General features: G+C 42.0%; 1 protein-coding gene and 1 non-coding gene across 2 annotated transcripts in view; both read left to right on the plus strand.

The window, feature by feature from the left end:
- The first annotated feature begins 13,021 nt into the window (after positions 1-13,021).
- LOC118622173 lies at positions 13,022-13,210 on the plus strand. The gene has a single exon (XR_004957981.1). It is a non-coding gene; the product is annotated as a U2 spliceosomal RNA (small nuclear RNA).
- Positions 13,211-19,741: 6,531 nt separating this feature from the next.
- RPF2 (ribosome production factor 2 homolog) overlaps positions 19,742-19,894 on the plus strand; it is a 51,395-nt gene continuing 51,242 nt past the window's right edge. The window contains exon 1 of the mRNA XM_036249019.1: positions 19,742-19,827. Within this exon, the coding sequence (XP_036104912.1) occupies positions 19,814-19,827 (14 nt within the window). The 5' untranslated portion in view covers positions 19,742-19,813. The remainder of the gene's footprint in view (positions 19,828-19,894) is intronic.

Raw genomic sequence — 19,894 nt, forward strand, 5'->3', positions numbered from 1 at the left:
AAGGTCAGCCTGGTGGAGCAAATGACATTAGCAAAGACCCAGTGGCCAAGAAAAAAAGGCAGGATGTAATGTTTTAACAGATTGTCTTGGTTAGAACAAAGGGGTTAGTTGATGGGTGAAAAGGAAGAATGTGAGGTTTGATAAAGTATGGTACATTCTGACACAAGCAAAACTGCCATAACAAATTAAAGCACTTGAAACACCCTAAGTATAACAATTTTGTTCTTAGAACTTTGACTTCTTTTCTTGTAATGTATTGGTAATAAATCATTAACTCTACAAGACCTAGCTATTCAAATAAGTAATATTTTATAAGTAGAATAAAGGGAAATGCCATCAAGATGATAAATCAGCCCTGGCTGGTTTGCACAGTGGTTAGAGCGTCAGCCTGCAGTCCAGAGAGATCCAGGTTCGGTTCCTGCTAAGGGTATGTACCTCGGATGCAGTTTGTTCCTGGCCCTGGTTGGTCATGCGGGTGGCAGCCACTCAATGTGTCCCTTTCACGTCGATATTTCTCTCTCTCTCTCTCTCTCTCTCTCTTTCTCTCTCTCTCTCTCTCTCTCTCTTCCTCTCTCTCCCTCCCACTCTATCTGAACAAAAAATGGAAAATGTCCTTGGGTGAGGGAAAAAAAAAAAAAGATGATAAATCAAATTATAATGGTATAGGCAGTGTTGAGGATGGAAAACAGTTGAGAGATTATCTCTTCTAATTCAACCCCTCTTTTACCAGAAGTGGGGTCAAGGATCCAGACAAAGTAGGGTGTTGTCTAATGTAATGAGGAAGCCAGGTGAGGCTGCTGCCTCACCAACAGTTGATGGAATCTTTAATGTTTACAACTCTACCTGAATTCATGATTATAATTATTTGATGATCAATATGAAAAATGTGAAATATAAAACTTAGAAAAAGAAAAGATAAAGACAACATACACAGAAGACATTAAAATCTAAGGGTAGGACATTTAAACCTGGATCAGGGCAGAAAGTGAAGGAAATGAGAGGAGTCAAGAGACATTACAGTTGAAAAAGTAATAGTCCTTTTTCAGAATGACTGCCTGCATAAGGAAGCCAGCAAGTAAGTAAAATAAAATAAACAAACAAAACACCAGCCCTTGACGGTTTGGTTCAGCGGTTAGAGCTCTGGCCCACGGAGGACAGAGACCTGGGTTCGGTTCCCACTAAAGACACGTACCTCAGTTGCAGTTTGTCCCCGGCCCCGGTTGGGGTCGTGTGGGTGGTGGCTGGTTGATGTGTTTCTCTCACGTTAATGTTTCTCTCTCTCTCTCTCTTCCTCCCTCTTTCTCTCCCGCTCTATCTGAAGATAAATGCAAAAATGTCCTCAGGTGAGGATAAAAACAAAAACAAAAAAACACCAAATCCCAAGTATGAAATCCCAGGTTTGAACCTGAGCACCAGACCTTATGGTTAAGTTTGGAAGCTGTTCAGTTTCACCAGAAGAAATGTGATAGCATTAAAATACATTTTATCAAAAAGTAATTCTTTATAAGATGAAAGAGTTCTGGAAATTGGTTTCACAACAATGTGAATATACTTAACTACTAATCTGTACACTTAAAAATGGTTAAGATGGTAAATTTTATTTTTTTTAATTAAAAAATAAGTGTCCATAATTTTTTAAAAGGCAATTCTTTTTATTAACTTAAACTGTTGCTCCATCTACTTTGGAGCTTTATCAGCTTTTTATATTTTAGGAACACATCCACTTAGGTCACCTCAGTTAATGGGAAGTCTGTCTATTTTAAGGATACACATGACAATAAAAGCGATAAGAATATCATAAGAACCTAAGAATAGCAATATGATCGGGCTTCAACAGGGCACTAAAATGAATGTGTACTGGAGAAATTTCATGCACACCTAAAGACTGGGTTAACTTGTCACTCGCTACAGCAGGAATGCAGTACTCCCCAACCACAGGCTGTCACCGTTCCTCCCTGTCTCTCTGACTACCAGCCAGCAACTTCATTTAGTTATAGTTTCTGCTTACTCATTATTCCAGCTTACTCATAGTCTCTCTATAACCAACTTTTAGCTTCTCTCCCCACAATCAACAGACTGATTCTCTCTGTAAACCCCACTTAAAATTCTTGAAAGAAAAAAAAGAAATCTAACCGGCTTAGCTCAATTTTCAACTTAATTGCACATCAGAATCACCTGGAGAGTTTGTTAAAGCAAAAATTGTTGGGCCCCATTCCCAGCATTTCTGACTTAGTAGTCTGGGCTAGGGCCTGAGAATTGGCATTGTAACAGAATCCCAGGCAATGCTGACTACACAGGCCTGGCACCACACCTGAGAAACAGCTTGCTTAATCACTCTTTTATCGGTTTAGACAGAGCAGCTGGGACTCTACCGCATGTCACCAATAGCATACTTCTAAACAAACTCTCAGGCTGATAATTGGGAGATTTTTAAAACTTCTTTCTCTTTTTGGCCTCTTCATTTATGCAGTCACCCAAATCCTACTCCTTTTTTTTTTTAAATCATTTTTTATTTTTCAGTTACAGTTGACAATATTACATTATTGGACAATATTATATTAGTTTCAAGTTATTAGACATTGCATAACTTACTAAGTGATCATCCTGATAAATCTTGTACCCATCTGACACCATTAGAATATTAGAATATTATTGACTATGTTCCCTATGCTATATTTTACATCTCCATGACTATTCTGTTACTACCAATTTGTACTTTTTAAAAAAATCCTCACCCAAGGATACTTTTCCATTTATCTTCAGATAGAGTGGGAGGGAGAGAGAGAGAGAGAAACATTGATGTGAGAGAAACACATCGATTAGTTGCCTCCCACACGACCCCGACAAGGGCCGGGGACAAACCACAACCAAGGTATGTGCCCTTGATTGGAATCGAACCTATAACTCTAACCACTGCTCAGCCAGGGCCCAATCTATACTTCTTTATCCCTTCACTGTTTTCACCTACCACCCCAACCCCCTCCCATCTGGCAACTATGAACATGTTCTCTGTATCTATGAGTCTGTTTCTGTTCTGCTTGTTTGTATGTTTTTTAGATTCAATCTTTGATAGATATGTATGTATTGCCATTTTATTGTTCATATTTTTGATAATTTATTTTTCTTCTTTTTCTTAAAGGCGACCTTTTAACATTTCTTGTAAAATTGGTTTTGTGGTTGATAAACTCCTTTAGTTGTTTCTTGTCTGAGAAGCTCTTTGTCTGTAACTTTGATTTTAAATGATTGCTTTGCTGGGTGGAGTAATCGTGGTTGTAGATCCTTGCTTTTCATCACTTTGAATATTTCTTGCTAATCCCTTCTGACCTGACATGTTTCTGTTGAGCAATCAACTGACAGTCTTATCGGAGCTCTAATGTAGGTAACTGTTTTTTCTTGCTGCTTTTAAGGTTCTCTTTGTCTTTAACCTTTTACATTTATTTTTATCCTCACCCCAGGACATTTCTCCATTTTTTATTCAGACGGAGTGGGAGGGAGAAAGAGGAAGAGAGAGAGAGAAACATCAATTTGAAAGGGACATATCGAGTGGCTACCACCCGCAAGATCCAACCAGGGCTGGGGACAAACCGCAATTGAGGTACATGCCTGGGTCTCCCTGGACCGCAGGCCGACGCTCTAACCGCTGAGCCAAACCAGTCAGGGCACCTTTTACATTTTAATTATGATGTGTCTTGGTGTGGACCTCTTTGGATTCATCTTGTTTGGGACTCTCTATGCTTCCTGGACTTGCATGTCTATTTCCTTCACCTAGTTAGAGAATTTTACCACCATTAATTTTTTTATTATTTAAAACTTTTTTAAAATTAATTTTAGAGAAAGAGGAAGGGAGAAGGAGAGATAGAAACACTGATGAGAGAGAACATCAATTGACCACCTCCTGCATGCCCCATACTGGGGATTGAGCCCACAACCTGGGCATGTGCCCTGATCAGGAATCAAACCAGTGACCTCTTGGTTCATGGGTTGATGCTCAATCACTGAGTCACACTGGCTGGGCCACAACTAATTTTTTTAACTTATTTTTATTGTTGAATGTATTACTGATATCCCCCCTTTTTTTCCCCATTGACCCTCTCCTCCCCAATCCTGCTCCTTCCTGCCTCCCCACACTATTGTTTGTGTCCATTGGTTATACATATATTCATAGATGTTCTTTGGTTTATCTCATCCCGCCCTTCCCTCCTCCCCTTCCCTTTGAGGCTCATCAGTCTAACAACCAATTTGTACATCTTAATTCCTTCAACCTTTTCACTCATCCCCACAGCCCCCTCCCATCTGGCAAGCAACAAAATGTTCTCTGTATCTATGAGTCTATTTTTGTCCTGCTTGCTCATTTTGTCTGTAGATTCAATTGTTGATAGATATGTATTTATTGCCATTTTATTTTTCATATTTTTGTTCTTCTTCTCCTTCAGGAAGACCCTTCAACATTTCATCTAATAGTGGTTTGGTGGTGATAAACTTCTTTAGCTTTTTCTTGTCTGGGTAACTCTTTATATGTCCATCAATTCTAAATGTTAGCTTTGCAGGACAGAGTAATCTTTGGTCATTGTAGGTCATTGCTTTTCATCACTTTGACTATCTCTTGCCACTCTTTTCTGGTCTGCAAAGTTTCTTTTGAGAAATCAGCTGACAGTCTTATGGGAGCGCCTTTGTAGATAACTAACTGCTTTTCTCTTGCTGCTTTTAAGAGTTTCTCTTTTTCTTCAACTTTTGGTATTTTGATGATATGACTTGATGTGGACCTCTTTGGTTTCCTTTTGTTTGGGACTCTCTGTGCTTCCTGGACTTGTATGTCTGTTTCCTTCACCAAGTTAGGGATGTTTTCTGTCATCATTTTTTTCAAATAGGTTCTCAATTTCTTGCTCTCTCTCTTCTCCTTCTGGCACCCCCATGATGTGAATGTTGGCATGCTTGAAGTTGTCCTAGAAGCTCCTTACGTTAGCCTCATTTTTTTTTTTTTTTAATTCTTTTTTCTTTTACTGTTCTGATTGGGTGTTTTTTGCTTCCTTATATTCCAAATCAATAGTTTGCTTCTTGGCTTTACCTACTCCACTATTGATTCTCTGTAAAGTATTCTTGATTTCAGTTAGTGCATTCTTCATTTCCGACTGGTCTTTTCTTATGTTGTTGATGTTCTCACTAAGTTCCTTGGAGGTCTCACTAAGTTCCTTGAGCATCCTTATAAACAGTGTTTTGAACTCTGCATCTGATTGTTTCATCTCCATTTTGTTTAGTTCTTTTTTTCATTTGGGACATGTTTCTTTGTCTCCTCATTTTGGCTGCCTTCCTGTGTTTTTTTCTACGTATTAGGTAGAGTTGCTATATTGCTTAGGCTTCATAGGGTGGCCTATTGTTGTAGATGTCATATAGGGTCCAGTGTCCCAGCCTCCCTGATCTCTTCAGCTGGGCCCTTGAGGTGCACCCCTAGTGTGGACTGTATACCCCTCTGTTGTAATTGAGTCTTGGTTGCTGTTGGCATGTCAATGGGAAAGATTTACTCAGGCTGATCAACTGCAAGGACTAGCTGTTCCCACTGACCACTGGCCTCTGACTACCTTGGAGGATCAGCTGTGTAGTGGCCCACTACACAGAGCAAGACTTACTTCAGCAGGGTTCTGGTACCCACTGAGTCTACTCATTGAGTGTGTCACTTGTGGAGGTGGTTTGATGGTGGTGTTTTCATGTGGTCTGAAGCTGTCCACTGGGTGTGCTGACTCTGAGGCAAGGTCAGCCACTGCCTGTGTTCTTCTATCTGGGGCCAGCAGGCAAAAGCTACAAAGTGATCTGCAGATGGCTGCTTCTTGTGCTGGGCTTAGACGTGCCCAGGAAAAGCCAAGTTGTGAACCAAGGCTGGCTGCTTCTAGTGCCAGGCCTGGGGCCATTTAATGAGAGGTATGGGGTTCACTGAGACTAGATGCTGTTTGTTTGAGAGATTTTAGGAAAATCTGAAGCAGGATCCAAGACAAGCCATTGGAAACAGTTTGGGTGGGCCCAAAAGTTGGGTGGGACAGGGCCTCAGGGAATCACCAGGGCAGGGCAAACAGTGTGAGCCAGGTTGCTAGAGTCCCAGATATGGTGCCCATCTGCTGCCCTGGGGAAGAGCTCACTAAAGGAACAACGGCCTCCACCAACATGTCTGTCTGGGAGAAAGCTGCCCCTCCAGCTCTCACCCCAATGCCAAACAATTCAGTTCTTCACTGTATGTTTCCAGTGCCTTTTAAGCTGCCTCCCCCATGCTGGAGCCTGGAGGGTGAGAGTCCATGCACGGGCTTTTTAAGAGGAACTGCCTGGGGCTTCAGGAGACTCAGCCTCAGTTACCTCTATTTTATACAACCAGAAGTTATGGGGACTTTTCTTCCTGGCACTGGAACCCTGGTGTGGGACAGATACCCCTCAGTCCTCAGGGAGGACCTTCACAGCTGTGGTATCCTCCTGATTTTCTTTTTCTTTATTGATTTGAGAGAGAGAGGAGGGGAGAGGGAGAAATAGACAGAAACATCGATGAGAGAGAACATCGACTGGCTGCCTCCTGCATGCCCCCCCACTGAGGATCCGGCCCACAACCTGGGCATGTGCCCTGACCGGGACACAAACCGGTGACCTCCTGGTGCATAGGTCGATGCTCAACCACTGAGCCACAACGGCTGGGCCCTCCTGCTTTTTATCTGCCACACATGGGTGTGGGACCAGCCTGTCCACCTGTCACCCCTCCTATCAGTCTTGATGAGGCTTCTTCCTTAATTTTATAGTTGTAGGACTTCCATTCAGCTCAATGTCAGGTGGTTCTGAATGATGGTTGTTCTGTGTTGTAATTTTGATGTGGTTGTGGGAAGAGGCAATACCATGTTTACCTACACCACCATCTTGATCAGAAGTCAATTTTTAAAATAGGTTTTTAATTTCTTGCTCTTTCTCTCTTCTTCTTCCTACATCATCATGATGCAAATATAGTTATGCTTGAAGGTATTTCAGAAGCGCCTTACACTAGTCTCATTTTTTATGAATTATTTTTTTCTTTTTGCTGTTCTTATTGGGTGTTTTTGCTTCTTTATATTCCAAATTTATATTAGGCTACATCTACTCTACTATTGATTCCCTGTAAATTATTCTTCATTTCAGTTAGTGTATCTTTCATATCTGACTGGTTCCTTTTTATGGTTTCCATGTTCTTTTTTATGCTGTTGAAGTTCTCTATAAGTTCACGGAGCATCATTATGACCAATTTTTTTAACTCTGCATCTAGTAGATTGCTTGTCTCCATTTTGTTTAGTTCTTTTTTTTTTCTTATCCTCACCCGAGGACATTTTTCCATTTTTTGTTCAGATAGAGTGGGAGGGAGAGAGAGAGAGAGAGAGAAACATCGATGTGAAAGGGACACATCGAGTGGTTGCCACCCACACGACCCAACCAGGGCCGGGGACAAACCGAGGTACATGCCCTTAGCGGTACATGCCCGAACCCACGTCTCTCTGCACCGTAGACCGACACTCTAACCACTGAGCCAAACCGGCCAGGGTTTGTTTAGTTCTTATTCTGGAGCTTTGTTCTGTTCTTTCATTTGGGACATGTTTCTTTGTCTTCTAATTTTGGTAGTCTCCCTGTGTTATATATTAGGTAGTACTGTTATATCTCCCGAGCTTGGTAGAGTGGCTTAATGTAGTAAGTGTCCTGTAGGGTCCAGCAGCACAACCTCCCCATTCACCCAAGCTGGGTACATCAGGTGTGCCCCTATTCCCCATGTAGATTGCGTACACCCTCCTGTTGTAGTAGAAACTTGATTGCTGTTGGGATGTCAATGGGAGAGACTTCCCCCCAGCCAATCAGTTGCAAAGATTAGCTGCAACCACTGTGGAGGATCAACTGTGCAGGGGCTCACACCATGGAGCAGGACTTACTTCATCAGGACTTTGGTGCTCATTGAGTTCATCCCTTATATGTATTGCTTCTGGAGGTGGTTAGGTGGTACTTTGATATGGTCTGAAGCTTTCCACCAGGTGTGCTGGCTCTGGGGCCACCCAGAAGTGAAGGCCAAGATCATCCACTGCCTGTGTTCTGCCCAGGGCCACCAAGCATGAACTACAAAGTGATCTACAGATGGCTGCTACTTGTGATAGGTTTGGAGATGCCCAAGAGAGGCCAAGCTGGAACCAAGGCCAGCTTCTGCTAATGCCGGCCAGGGCTTTTTAATTGATTTTAGAAATGGAGGGAAGGAGGGAGGGGGAGAGAGAGAGAGAGAAAAAGAAATTAATTTGTTGTTCCATTTATTTATGCATTCATTGATTGATTCTTACATGTGCCCTGAATGGGGATTGAACCTGCAACCTTGGCATATCGGAACAATGCTTTAACCAACTGAGCTACTCAGTCAAGGCATAGTTTAGTTGTATTTTACATGGTTGTGGGAGGATGTGAGTACTGCATTTATCTACACTGCCACCTTGATTGGAAACACAGTACTATTGCTTTTTCAACTAAATGTCTCTGACCTCTCCTTTCATTTTCCTCAGCCACTGGCCTAATCCAGGATCTCATCTCCCCATATCTAATACAGTGATACCTCGGTTCTCGAACATAATTCGTTCCAGGAGGACGGTCGAGAACCGAATTGTTCGAGAACCGAAGCAATGAAACCCAATAGGAAAGCGTGACTCCACAAAGCGTGACTCTCTCTCTGCACTCACACTGATGATGCAAGCAAGGCGCGCTGGGCCGAATGAACGCCATTCGGCTCAACTCGGCTCATCTCGGAAGTTCGAGTTCCAAATATTTGTTCGGATTCCGAGACAAAAGTTTCTCGAATCTCCTGGTCGAATACCGATTTGGTCGAAAACCGAGGCGTTCGAGAACCGAGGTATCACTGTACCTACAAAAAAGCTTCCTGCTCTGAGCCACCCCTCCCCACACATGCCAAATTATCTTTCCCACTGATAGACCTCAAATGCTTTGTCCATTGGCTCTTTTTGGCCATCTCAATAAACTAAATGTTGTAACAGCTCTTAAATTTTGCTTTTAAGTCAATTATATATATAATTTTTATTTTTTAAGTCTTGTGTGTGTGTGTGTGTGTGTGTGTGTTTAAATCCTCATCTGAGGCTATTTTTCCATTTATCTTCAGATAGAGTGGGAGGGAGGGAGGGAGAGAGAGAGAGAGAGAGAGAGAGAGAGAGAGAGAACACGTCGACTGGTTGCCTCTTGCATGATCCCAACCAGGGCTGGGAACCCAACCACAACCGAGGTATGTGCCTTTGGTCAGAATTGAACCCGAGACTCTTTGGTCTATGAGCCAATACTCTAACTGCTGAGCCAAACCAGCCAGGGCAAATCAATACATTTAAATGCTTGTTGTTGCACACTGATATTTCTTTTCTATCTTGACATCCTACTCTTTCCCTTGAGGAACCTCCCTATCTGAAACCTCTGAGGACCAAATTTTAGGAAAAAGCTTCCTTTTTTTTTTTTTTATAAAGATGCCTTTAGACTTTAACCTCTAAACCTTCTCAAGTTTGATGACTACATTTCAACTATTAATCACTAGCTCCACTTAACTGTCCTCCAAGGGGCTCAAACTCAGTGTCCAAAGCCAACTTCAACATTTATCCCCCTCATACTATTCTCACTCATGATTTTCTTCTTTTTTAAATATTATTTTTTCAATTACAATTTACATTAATATCATTTTGTATTCATTGTAGTGTACAGTGCAGTATTTAGACAGTCATTTATTTACGTTTTTTTATTCCTTAAAAAAAAAAATCCCAACCCTTTCATTCAATCAGTCATCCAGGCTCTTTTGTTTTGTTTTGTTTTGTTTGTTTTTTGGTTTTTTTTATCCTCACCTGAGGACATTTTTCCATTTTTTGTTCAGGTAGAGTGGGAGGGAGAGAGAGGAAGAGAGAGAGAGAGAAACATCGATGTGAAGGGACACATCGAGTGGCTGCCACCCGCACAACCGACCAGGGCCGGGGACAAACTGCAACTGAGGTACATGCCCTTAGCGGGAACCGAACCCGGGTCTCTCAGGACCGCAGGCCAACGCTCTAACCGCTGAGCCAAACCGGCCAGGGCTGTTTTGTTTTGTTTTTAATATTCACCCAAGGATATTTTTCCATTTATCTTCAGATAGAGGGGAAGGGAAGGAGGGAGGGAGAGAGAAAGAGACACATCGACTGGTTGCCTCCCACATAACCCTGACCAGAGCCAGGGATGAACTGCAACCAAGGTACATGCCCTTGGCCAGAATTGAACCCATGACTCTTTGGGCTGATGCTCTAACCACTGAGCAAAACTGGCTAGGGCCATCCAAGCTCTTTTAAAAAAAATATATATATATATTTAAATTACGATTTATATACACTATTATATTAGTTTCAGGTGTACAGTCCAGTGATTGGACATTTATATAGTGTACAAAGTGATCACTCCAATAAATCTGGTACCCATCTGACACCATACATAGTTACTAGAACATTACTGACTATATTTCCTATGCTGTACTTTACATCCCCATGACTATTCTGTAACTACCAATTTATACTACTTTTTTTTAAATCCTCACCCAGGGATATTTTTCCATATATCTTCAGATACAGTGGGAGGGAAGGAGAGAGAGGGAGAGAGATAAACATCGACGTGAGAGGAACACATCCACCTTTGCCTCCCATATGATCCCGACCAGGGCTGGGGACAAACCGCACTGAGGTATGTGCCCTTGAGCAGAATCAAACCCGCGACTCATTGGTCTGTGGGCTGGTGCTCTAAACTGGCCAGGGCCCAATTTGTACTTCTTACTACCTTGACCATTTTCACCCATCCCCCAATGCCCCTCCCATCTGTCAGCCATCAAAGTGTTCTCTGTATTTATGATTCTATTTCTGTTCTGCTTGTTTATTTTGTTTTTTAGAGGCCCCATATAAGTGAAATCATCTGGCATTTGTCTTTCTTTCACTCAAAACAATACCCTTTAGGTCCATCCATGTTGTTGTAGATGGCAAGATTTCATTCTTTCTTTTATGGCTGAGTCATATTCTATTATATGGAATAAGATTATATGATTATATGAGTATAAGATTATATGGATGAATTATAATTCATGGATGAATTTATTTATTCATTCATCTATTGATGAGCAATAGATGAATAAATATTGTAAATAATGTTAACAATGAATATATGGATGTATATGTCTTTTCAATTTCATGTTTGGGTTTCTTTGGGTAAATACGCAGAAGTGGAATTGCTGGGTCTTTCTTTGTCTCTTGTAATAACATTTGTTTTGTTTTTTTGTTTGTTTTAATTTTTTTTTTTTATTGATTCTTAGAGAAAAGGAAAAGGAGAGAAACATCAGTGTTAGACCAGAATATCGACCACCTGCCTCCTGCATAACCCCTGCCAGGAATCAAGCCTGAAACCCTTGGCATATGCCCTGACCGGGAATCAAACTGACAACATTTCAGTGCACGGAACAATGCCCAACCAACTGAGCCACACCGACCAGCGCTAACCTTTGTTTTATTTTTTTAATTATTATTACTTTTTTATCCTCACCCGAGGACATTTTTCCATTTTTTGTTCAGATAGAGTGAGACGGAGAGAGAGGAAGAGAGAGAAACATCGACGGGAAAGGGACACATCAAGTGGCTGCCACCCACACAACTAACCCTAACCCGAGCTGGGGACAAACTGCAACCGAGGTAGGTGATGTTAGCAGGAACTGAACCTGGGTCTCTCTGGACTGCAGGCTGACGCTCTAACCGCTGAGCCAAACCGGCCAGTGTGGTAACCTTTGTTTTAAAGTCTATTTTGTCTGGTATAAGTATTGCTACCCCAACTATTTTGTTGTTGTTTCCATTTCCATGAAATATTTTTTTCATTCCTTTATTTTCAGTTTGTGTGTGTCTTTTGATCAGAAGTGGGTCTCTTGTAGACAGCATATGTAAGGGTCATGTTTTGTTATCCATTTAGCCACCATATATCTTTTAATTGGAACATCTAATCCATTTGTATGTAAAGTAACTATTGACCTGGCTGGTTTGGCTCAGCGGTTAGAGCGCTGGCCTGCGGTCTGGAGAGACCTGGGTTCGGTTCCCACTTAGGGCATGTACCTCGGTTGCAGTTTGTCCCCAGCCCTGGTTGGGTCGTGTGGGTGGCAACCACTCGATGTGTCCCTTTCACATCGATGTTTCTCTCTCTCTCTCTCTCCCTCCTACTCTATCTGAACAAAAAATGGAAAAATGTCTTCGGGTGAGGATAAAAAAATAAATAAATAAATAAATAAAGTAACTATTGATAGATTTTTTTTTTTATGGTACGTGCTCCTAGTGGGAAACGAACCTGGGACTCTTTGCTCCACAGGCCGATGCTCAACCGCTGAGCCAACCACTTCTTTTTTAAGAAGAAGATAAATAGCCCTGGCCGGTTTGGCTCAGCAGTTATAGTGTCGGCCTGTGGTCCAGAGAGACCCAGGTTTGGTTCCCACTAAGGCCCGTACCTCGGTTATAGTTTGTCCCCAGCCCTGGTTGGGTCATGTGGGAGACAGCCACTCGATGTGTCCCTTTCATGTCAATGTTTCTCTCTCTCTCTCCTTTCCAGTCTATCTGAACAAAGAGTGGAAAAATGTCCTCAGGTGAGGATTAAGAAAGAAAAAAAAAAAAGAAGAATATAAATGAATGAATAAATAAATAAATAAATAAATAAAACATGAATAATAAAATGGCAATTAATATATCTCACTGTTGCTCAGTGGTTAGAACATCAGCCCATGGACCAAAAGGTCATAAGTTCGATTCCTAGTCAAGGGCACGTACCTGGGTTGCAGGTTCGATCCCCTGCCCCAGTTGATGTCGTGCAGAAGGATACCAAATGATGTGGTTCTCTCACGTTGATGTTTCTCTTTCTCTCTCCCTCCTTCCCTTCCACTCTATCTAAAAATCAATGGAAAAATATCCTCAGATGAGGATTAACCAACTGCCCCCCCACCCCCAAAAAAGTTATGCATTATGCAAGTTTTTCTTGACCTTTTGGCTAAGATCCAGTGTAAGTATCTGTTCTTATCAGTTTAACATCTAATACACCCTTTGTCTGAGGACAACATAGTAAATGGATTTTAGGAACAGAGAGATGGAATAGGAGCTTGCGCCATCCATGCTGCTCATAGAGGGTATTGCAGTGCCTCTGGAACAACGCGCCACTTCAGGGGCAATTTCTGAAAAAAAATTATGCAGATTTTGCACCCTCCTTCATCTATTTTTTGTCTTAACATTAAAAGAATGCTTTTAATTACTGGTCAGTGAGCCAAAATGATGCTTTGGGAACAATTTTTGTTTATCCAGTGCTTCATATAGGGTACCTGTGCTCTTGGTTGAGAAGGACTCTGTCGTCTCCACCTTGTCTCTCTGCCCTCAGTCTGTCTCTGGGCCATTTAACTTCACCATTGCCTAAAACGCATTCCAATAACTTCCAGTAGTGCTGAGCTGCTATTGGACTGCTTTCTTTGGATTCAAAACCCTCCAAAATGGTAATTTCAGGTACTAAGTTACTTTCTAACAAACTGAAATACTTTAATTAGTATGTTCTCAATATTGAGTCGAGTGTGGTTGTTGGCAAATGGTTTACTTCTATAGTCATCTAGAACAATTGTTCTTCTTCTTTTTTTTAAATCCTCACCCGAGGATATTTTTCCATTTATTTCCAGACAGAGTGGGAGGGGGAGAGAAAGAGAGAGAAACATAGTCGTGAGAGAGACCCATCAACTGATTGCCTCCCGCATGACCCTGACCAGGGCCAGGAATGAACTGAAACTGAGGTACGTGCCCTTGACCGAAATTAAACCCATGGCTCATTGGTTCATGGGCCAACACTCTAACTGCTGAGCCAAACTGGCCAGGGCTAGAACAATGGTTCTTAAACTATGTTCCTCAGACTAGAAGCATCAGCATCACCTGTAAATTTGTTAGAAATTCAGGTTTTCTATCCTGTTCTATACCAGATCTGGTGAATCAGAAACTCTGGGTTTGGGGCTAAGCAATCTGCCCTCTAGGTGATTCTTATGAAGCTGAGGTTTGATAGCCACAGGCCTAGCATGTAGTTTTCAGATATAAAACAGAGAAGATATAGCCCTGGCCATTTTGGCTCAATGGTTGGAGTGTTGGCCTGAGGACAGGAGTCCCAGGTTCGGTTCCTGCTAGGGGCACGTACCAAAAAAAATAAAACAAACAAAAACAGAGAAGATATAGCTTTTAAAAAATGACCTTCATGGATATAAACTATGATTTAAAAAAATTTTTTTCATGCCCTGGCTGGTATGGCTCAGTTGGCTGGAGCATCGTCTGGTATACCAAAAGGTGGCAGGTTTGGTTCCCGGTTAGGGCACATAGACAGGTTGTGGATTCGAGCCGTGGTCAGGGCGCATGTGGGAGGCAACCAATCAATGTTTCTCACATTGATGCTTCATTTCTTTCTCTTCCTTCCTCTCTCTAAAATCAATAATAAATAAATAAATAAATAAAAAGAAAAATATTTATTTTTAAAACAAAATGTTAATACTCACTAAAGACTCTTTTATTAGAATTCTGCTACTAAATATATTTTTCATGAGTCTCTTCTTAATTTAGGAAATGTGCTCTAAAGAAAGTAGATTAAACAATTTTTAATTCATTTGTCTCCTCCTAGTGGCAGGCTTTTAAATATTGAGCATAACACTCCATTTATATTTCTCAGAAATTATATTTCTGAATTTTTTCATAAGATTCCTCTTATTAACTACAATTAAAATCAATTGCTTCTCCCCACCAAATTAGATTTTTCTCTGTTATATCTAACTGTGGCTGCACAAAACCTGTAATTTGTCTTTTATATGATTCTTTTTTTTTTTAATCCTCACCTGAGGACATTTTTCCATATTTTGTTCAGATAGAGTGGGAGGGAGAGAGAGAGAGAAACATCAACGTGAAAGGGACACATCGAGCCACCCACACCACCCAACCAGGGCCAGGGACAAACTGCAACCGAGGTACATGCCCTTAGCGGGAACCGATCCCCGGTCTCTCTGGACTGCAAGCCGATGCTCTAACAGCTGAGCCAAAACAGCCAGGCCTCTTCTTTTTTTTTTTTAATTTATTGATTTGAGAGAGAGAGAGGGAGAGAGTAAGAGAGAAGAAGGGAGAGAGAGAGAGAGAAACTTCAATTTGTTGTTCCACTTATTTATGTACTCATCGGTTGCTTCTTGCATGTGCCCTGACTGGGATCAAACCCCCAATCTTGGCACTTTAGTATGAATCTATAACCAAAAGAGCTACCCGGCCAGAGCCATTACATGGCTTTAGGGTTTGTCCATTACTCCTCTTACTATTTCTTGAAATATCCCCCTTTCTTGAAATTTCTCAGGAACCACACAAGATCTAGGATAGCCACAGACACCAAACCCCTTTTCAATGAGCACTTTGAGCCCTGGTGCTCCCAGGCTATATTAACCTAGGGGTGAACAAATTCCTTTAACTTTTAAAACCAGCAAGACAGGTTTGATTTTTTTTTCCAAAAGAGTTTATTGATATGGCAAGATACTTTATGGAGATACTAATGCCCTACATTTCCCCCTTTATTCTTTTCAAGCAGAAAGCCAGGCGATTTGTATTCTTTGTCTGGGATATCTAAAGAATGGAAAGCTGAAGCTACTTGAAGATCATACCTTTCCCTGTCTATTGTTAGAGTCTGAACTCACTGAAGAAATTATGCTAGATGTTTGAGATGGAAAAGGAGCTGCTTTTATTTAAAACAGAAGGGGAAAAAATGGAGATTTCCTTAGGTTGGGAAAGAGTGTAAATTGGTGTGCCCTCATTCCCCTCGCAGCACGCTGGAGAGATGCCAGGACCTATGGTTTGCCTAGAAAGGCTAGATTCCAAGCATAGCAGGGATTCCCATGCTCTGCGGAAACAGAGTCCCTGCACTTTAAGAATCTCTATGACTTCAACCGTGGGAATCTCAGTAGTAACCAATATGGACTGAAGACTGGAGAGGTCTCTCCAAATACTGCATATGATCTGGGGGGAAATACAACAAAGAACAAAGCAAAAAGAAATGTAGAATATAGCTATTACAAGATTGAAGGGGTCTATTTGCTTGCGCACATCAAGGTCCAATAAGACACAAAAAGGAGTTTGCAGCCGAGAACGTAAGGATTTATTAAGGACATGGTGCCATGCCCAGAGTCTCAGGTAGCTCATGCTCAAAGACCTGCTCCCTGATGGCTTCCAGGGGATATATTATGTAGGAAAAAAATTATTAATCATGGTGACTAATAGAGTTAGGGTCATGGTCTTTACTGATTGGTTGGTGCTAGGGGTAGGGGGTAATTGATCATTGCATCTGGTCTTAATGTTAGCCATAGAGTTGTTTGGTCTAATTTCACAAGGATTTGTTCTGTGGGATCATTCTGCTTTCCTGGGTCCAGAGCTAAAACATAAATGAGTCCAATATATTATGTTTAATTTTATTAAAAACTCTATCTCAATAGTCAATAGACCCAGGACCTTGTTTCTAAGACCGATGGATGTTGGTCCTGAGGGCTTAATGATTAAGTAAGGGAGAGGAAGGCGGTAAGTCAGGGTGCTGGGTGAGGCCAGTTTGAGTCAAAGGAAACAAAATAAAATAAAAGGTCAGATTAAAAAAAAAATAAGGTTTCTGTCCTGGCTGGGTAGCTCAACTGGTTAGAGCATCGTCCTGATATGCCAAAGATATGGGTTCGATCCCCAGTCAGGACACACACAAGAATCAACCAATTAATGCATAAATAAGTGGAACAACAAATCAATGTCTCTCTCTTTCTCTCTCTCTCTCCCCCTCCCTTCCTCTCTCTCTGAAAATCAATAAATAAAAAATAAAAAACGAAAGAAAGAAAATAAGGTTTCTGCTTTCTGCAGTTACACAACAATGGCATTTGGACCTTATCATTTTTTTAGGATTGAGGGTAAAACTGTTAAGAATGAAGTCCAGCCTGGCTGGTGTGGCTCAGTGGATTGAGCGTTGTCCCATGGACTGAGAGGACTGAGAGGTCCTGGTTTGATTCCTGGTCAGGGCACACACCCCTGTTGTGGGACATGTGGGAAGTGGCAGATTGATGTTTCTCTCTCACGTCGATGTTTCTATCTCTCCCTTCCTCTCTCTCTAAAAAAAAAAAAATCAATAAAAATATTAAAAAAAAAAGAATGAAGTCTTAAGTCTGACTATATACCATGAATATTCCTCCCAGTCACCAAAAGGCTTCTTTTTCTCTCTCTTTCAAAGCCAATGTTGATGAGTTATTCTGCCAAATAAGTTCCTATTTTCTGTCTGGGAGTGGTTTCAACCTTTAAGCTAACTTTCAGAGGGCATGAGCTCTAGGCCATGGAGCCAATACTATGTCTTCTTTCCTTACAAGGGAATGGTTTTGTAGTCTGTGTGCTATGTTATAATATTAAAATTACTTTACAGATTTTGTTTACACGTTTTTGTAAATACCACATGAATGTTTGAAAAGATACATTAGAAACTGATAAAATGGTTGCCTATAAAAAAGGGGAACAGGACAGGTAGGGAAGGCTTACTTTTCACTCTATCCTTTTGTAAATCGTTAAAAATTAATAAAATAGTAATTACTTCATACACAGTAAACAATTATAATCTTAACTAGAAATATGAGGTGTGTTTATTTGCAAGGGACATCTTGAGTTGTTACCCTGACCTTTCAAAACACATATTTTCGTTCTTCAAGCCTTTGCATTTGCTGTTTCCTCAGCTCGAATTGCTCTTTTCCTCCCTTTGCCCCAATAAAATCTGAAAATTTATGTAACTTTTCAATTTATGAAGTACTTTTAGATACATGGTCTAATTTTCAAATAAAAATACATAGTAAGTATAACTATTTTTATCCTCAATAAATAAGAACACTGAAGTTGAGAATGTGCAGCAGCTTGTCCCAGATAACAATTAATACACTTCAGATCTAGAATTCAAATTCACAACTTCTAACAGGTTAAGGGCTCTTTTTACTTTTTTTTTAAGCTATGAACTCCTATTCATTTAATGGGACAATTGGGTAAAAATGTACAAAGATGTTTACTAAAGTGTTGTGTAATATCAATATTATACAATAAATACTATCTTGCTGTTACTAAAAATTATGATGTAGATATATATCTATATCATCTATCTATATCTATATCTATATTATCTATATCTATATCTTTTTTTGTTGTTAATCCTTACCCGAGGATATTTTTCCATTGATTTTTAGAGAGAGTGGAAAGGAGAGAGGGAGAGAGAGAAAGATAAATAAATATCGAGCCTTGGCCACTTTGGCTCAGCATTTGGAGGGTCGGCCTGAGGACCAATGAGTTGTGGGTTTAATTCCAGTCAAGGGCATGTGCCTCAGTTACAATTTGTCCCCGGCCCTGGTGGGGTTGTGTGGGAGGCAACCAGTGGATGTGTCCCTCTTGCATCAATGTTTCTCTCTCTCCCTCTCCTTCTCCCCCCCCATCTGATGATAAATAGAAAAGTACCCTTAGTTGAGGATTAAAAACAAAAACATCAAAGAAACATTGGTACGAGAGAGACACATCAAGTGTTTGCTTCCTGCACAGCCCCAACCCGGGCCAGGGATCAAACCTGCAATCCAGGCACAAGCTTGATCAGAATCAAACCCTTGATCTTACCGTCTGAGGGTTGACACTCTAACCAGGGCTAAATGGCCAGGGCTAGATCTATATTTATCATGGAAAACATGGAAGAACCTCAACAATCCTGTGTATTGTGAGAAAAGCAAACTGATGACATAAACAAATGAGCTGTTTGAACATATTCTTGTTGGAAAAAAAAAAGTGTAAATAGAAAGAACCTGAAAGATATACAATGAAAATGCTTTTTAAAAGTCATCATACTCTCACCCAGCTGGTGTGGCTCAGTGGGTTGAGCATAAACCCATGCACCAAGAGGTGGCTGGTTCGATTCCCAGTCAGGGCACATGCCCAGGTTGTGAGCCTGATCCCCAGTGGGGGCGTGCAGGAGGCGACCAATCGATGTTCTCATCGATGTTTCTCTCTCTCTCCTTTCTCTCTCTAAAATCAATAAAAAGCTATATGGCCCCGGCCTGGCGGCTCAGTGGGCTGGCGTGACTGGTCCGCCAAAAGGTTCCTGTTCCACTCTGGTCAAGGCACATACCCAGGTTGTGGATTCCACCCCTGGTCAGGGCTCTAGGGGAGGCAACCAATCAGTGTTGCTCTCTCACTGGGATGTTTGTCTCTCTCCCCAACTCCCTCTGCATCGCTAAAATCAATACTTAAAAAGCAAAAAGTGACACACCTGGGGTGTGACTACCCAGCATGACCCACCCAGTTAGGAATTTATGATCGGGTCATCCTGCTAAGTTACTTTCCCGTTTTTCCTCTACAATATTAATAATTTCTTCCCCAGAAAGTAGGCTCGGCTACCAAGGCCTCTCCGTTGCCCTGCAGGTGTGGCTTCCCGGCTGCACCTTCTCTGTGCCCTCGGCCTCTCCTCCCACCTGGGGCGGGCGCCCAGGATCGCTAGGTCACAAGACCTCCCAAGCCAGCCCGGACGGCTCCCGCCCGGCCCCGCCTCCGCATGCGCACGGGAGCAGCCATCTCGCCTCCCGCTAGGTCTCCGGGCCAGAGCGGCGCGGCCGGGCGGGGCGGCGCGGCCGCGCTCAAGATGGCGGCCGTGGTGGGCGTGGTGGGCCTCTAGTCCCGAGAGGCCGCGGGGAGCGGGGGCATCATGGCGGCTGCGGAGCAGCGGAGGTCCGGGGATGGGGACGAGGAGGTAGGGGCGGCAGTGGGGGCTGCGACGGAACCCGTGCCAGGGGCGCTGGCGGGGGGCCCGCGCCGGC

The sequence above is a fragment of the Molossus molossus genome, unplaced genomic scaffold (assembly GCF_014108415.1).
Source record: "Molossus molossus isolate mMolMol1 unplaced genomic scaffold, mMolMol1.p scaffold_m16_p_8, whole genome shotgun sequence".
In the NCBI taxonomy this organism is placed as follows: domain Eukaryota; kingdom Metazoa; phylum Chordata; class Mammalia; order Chiroptera; family Molossidae; genus Molossus; species Molossus molossus.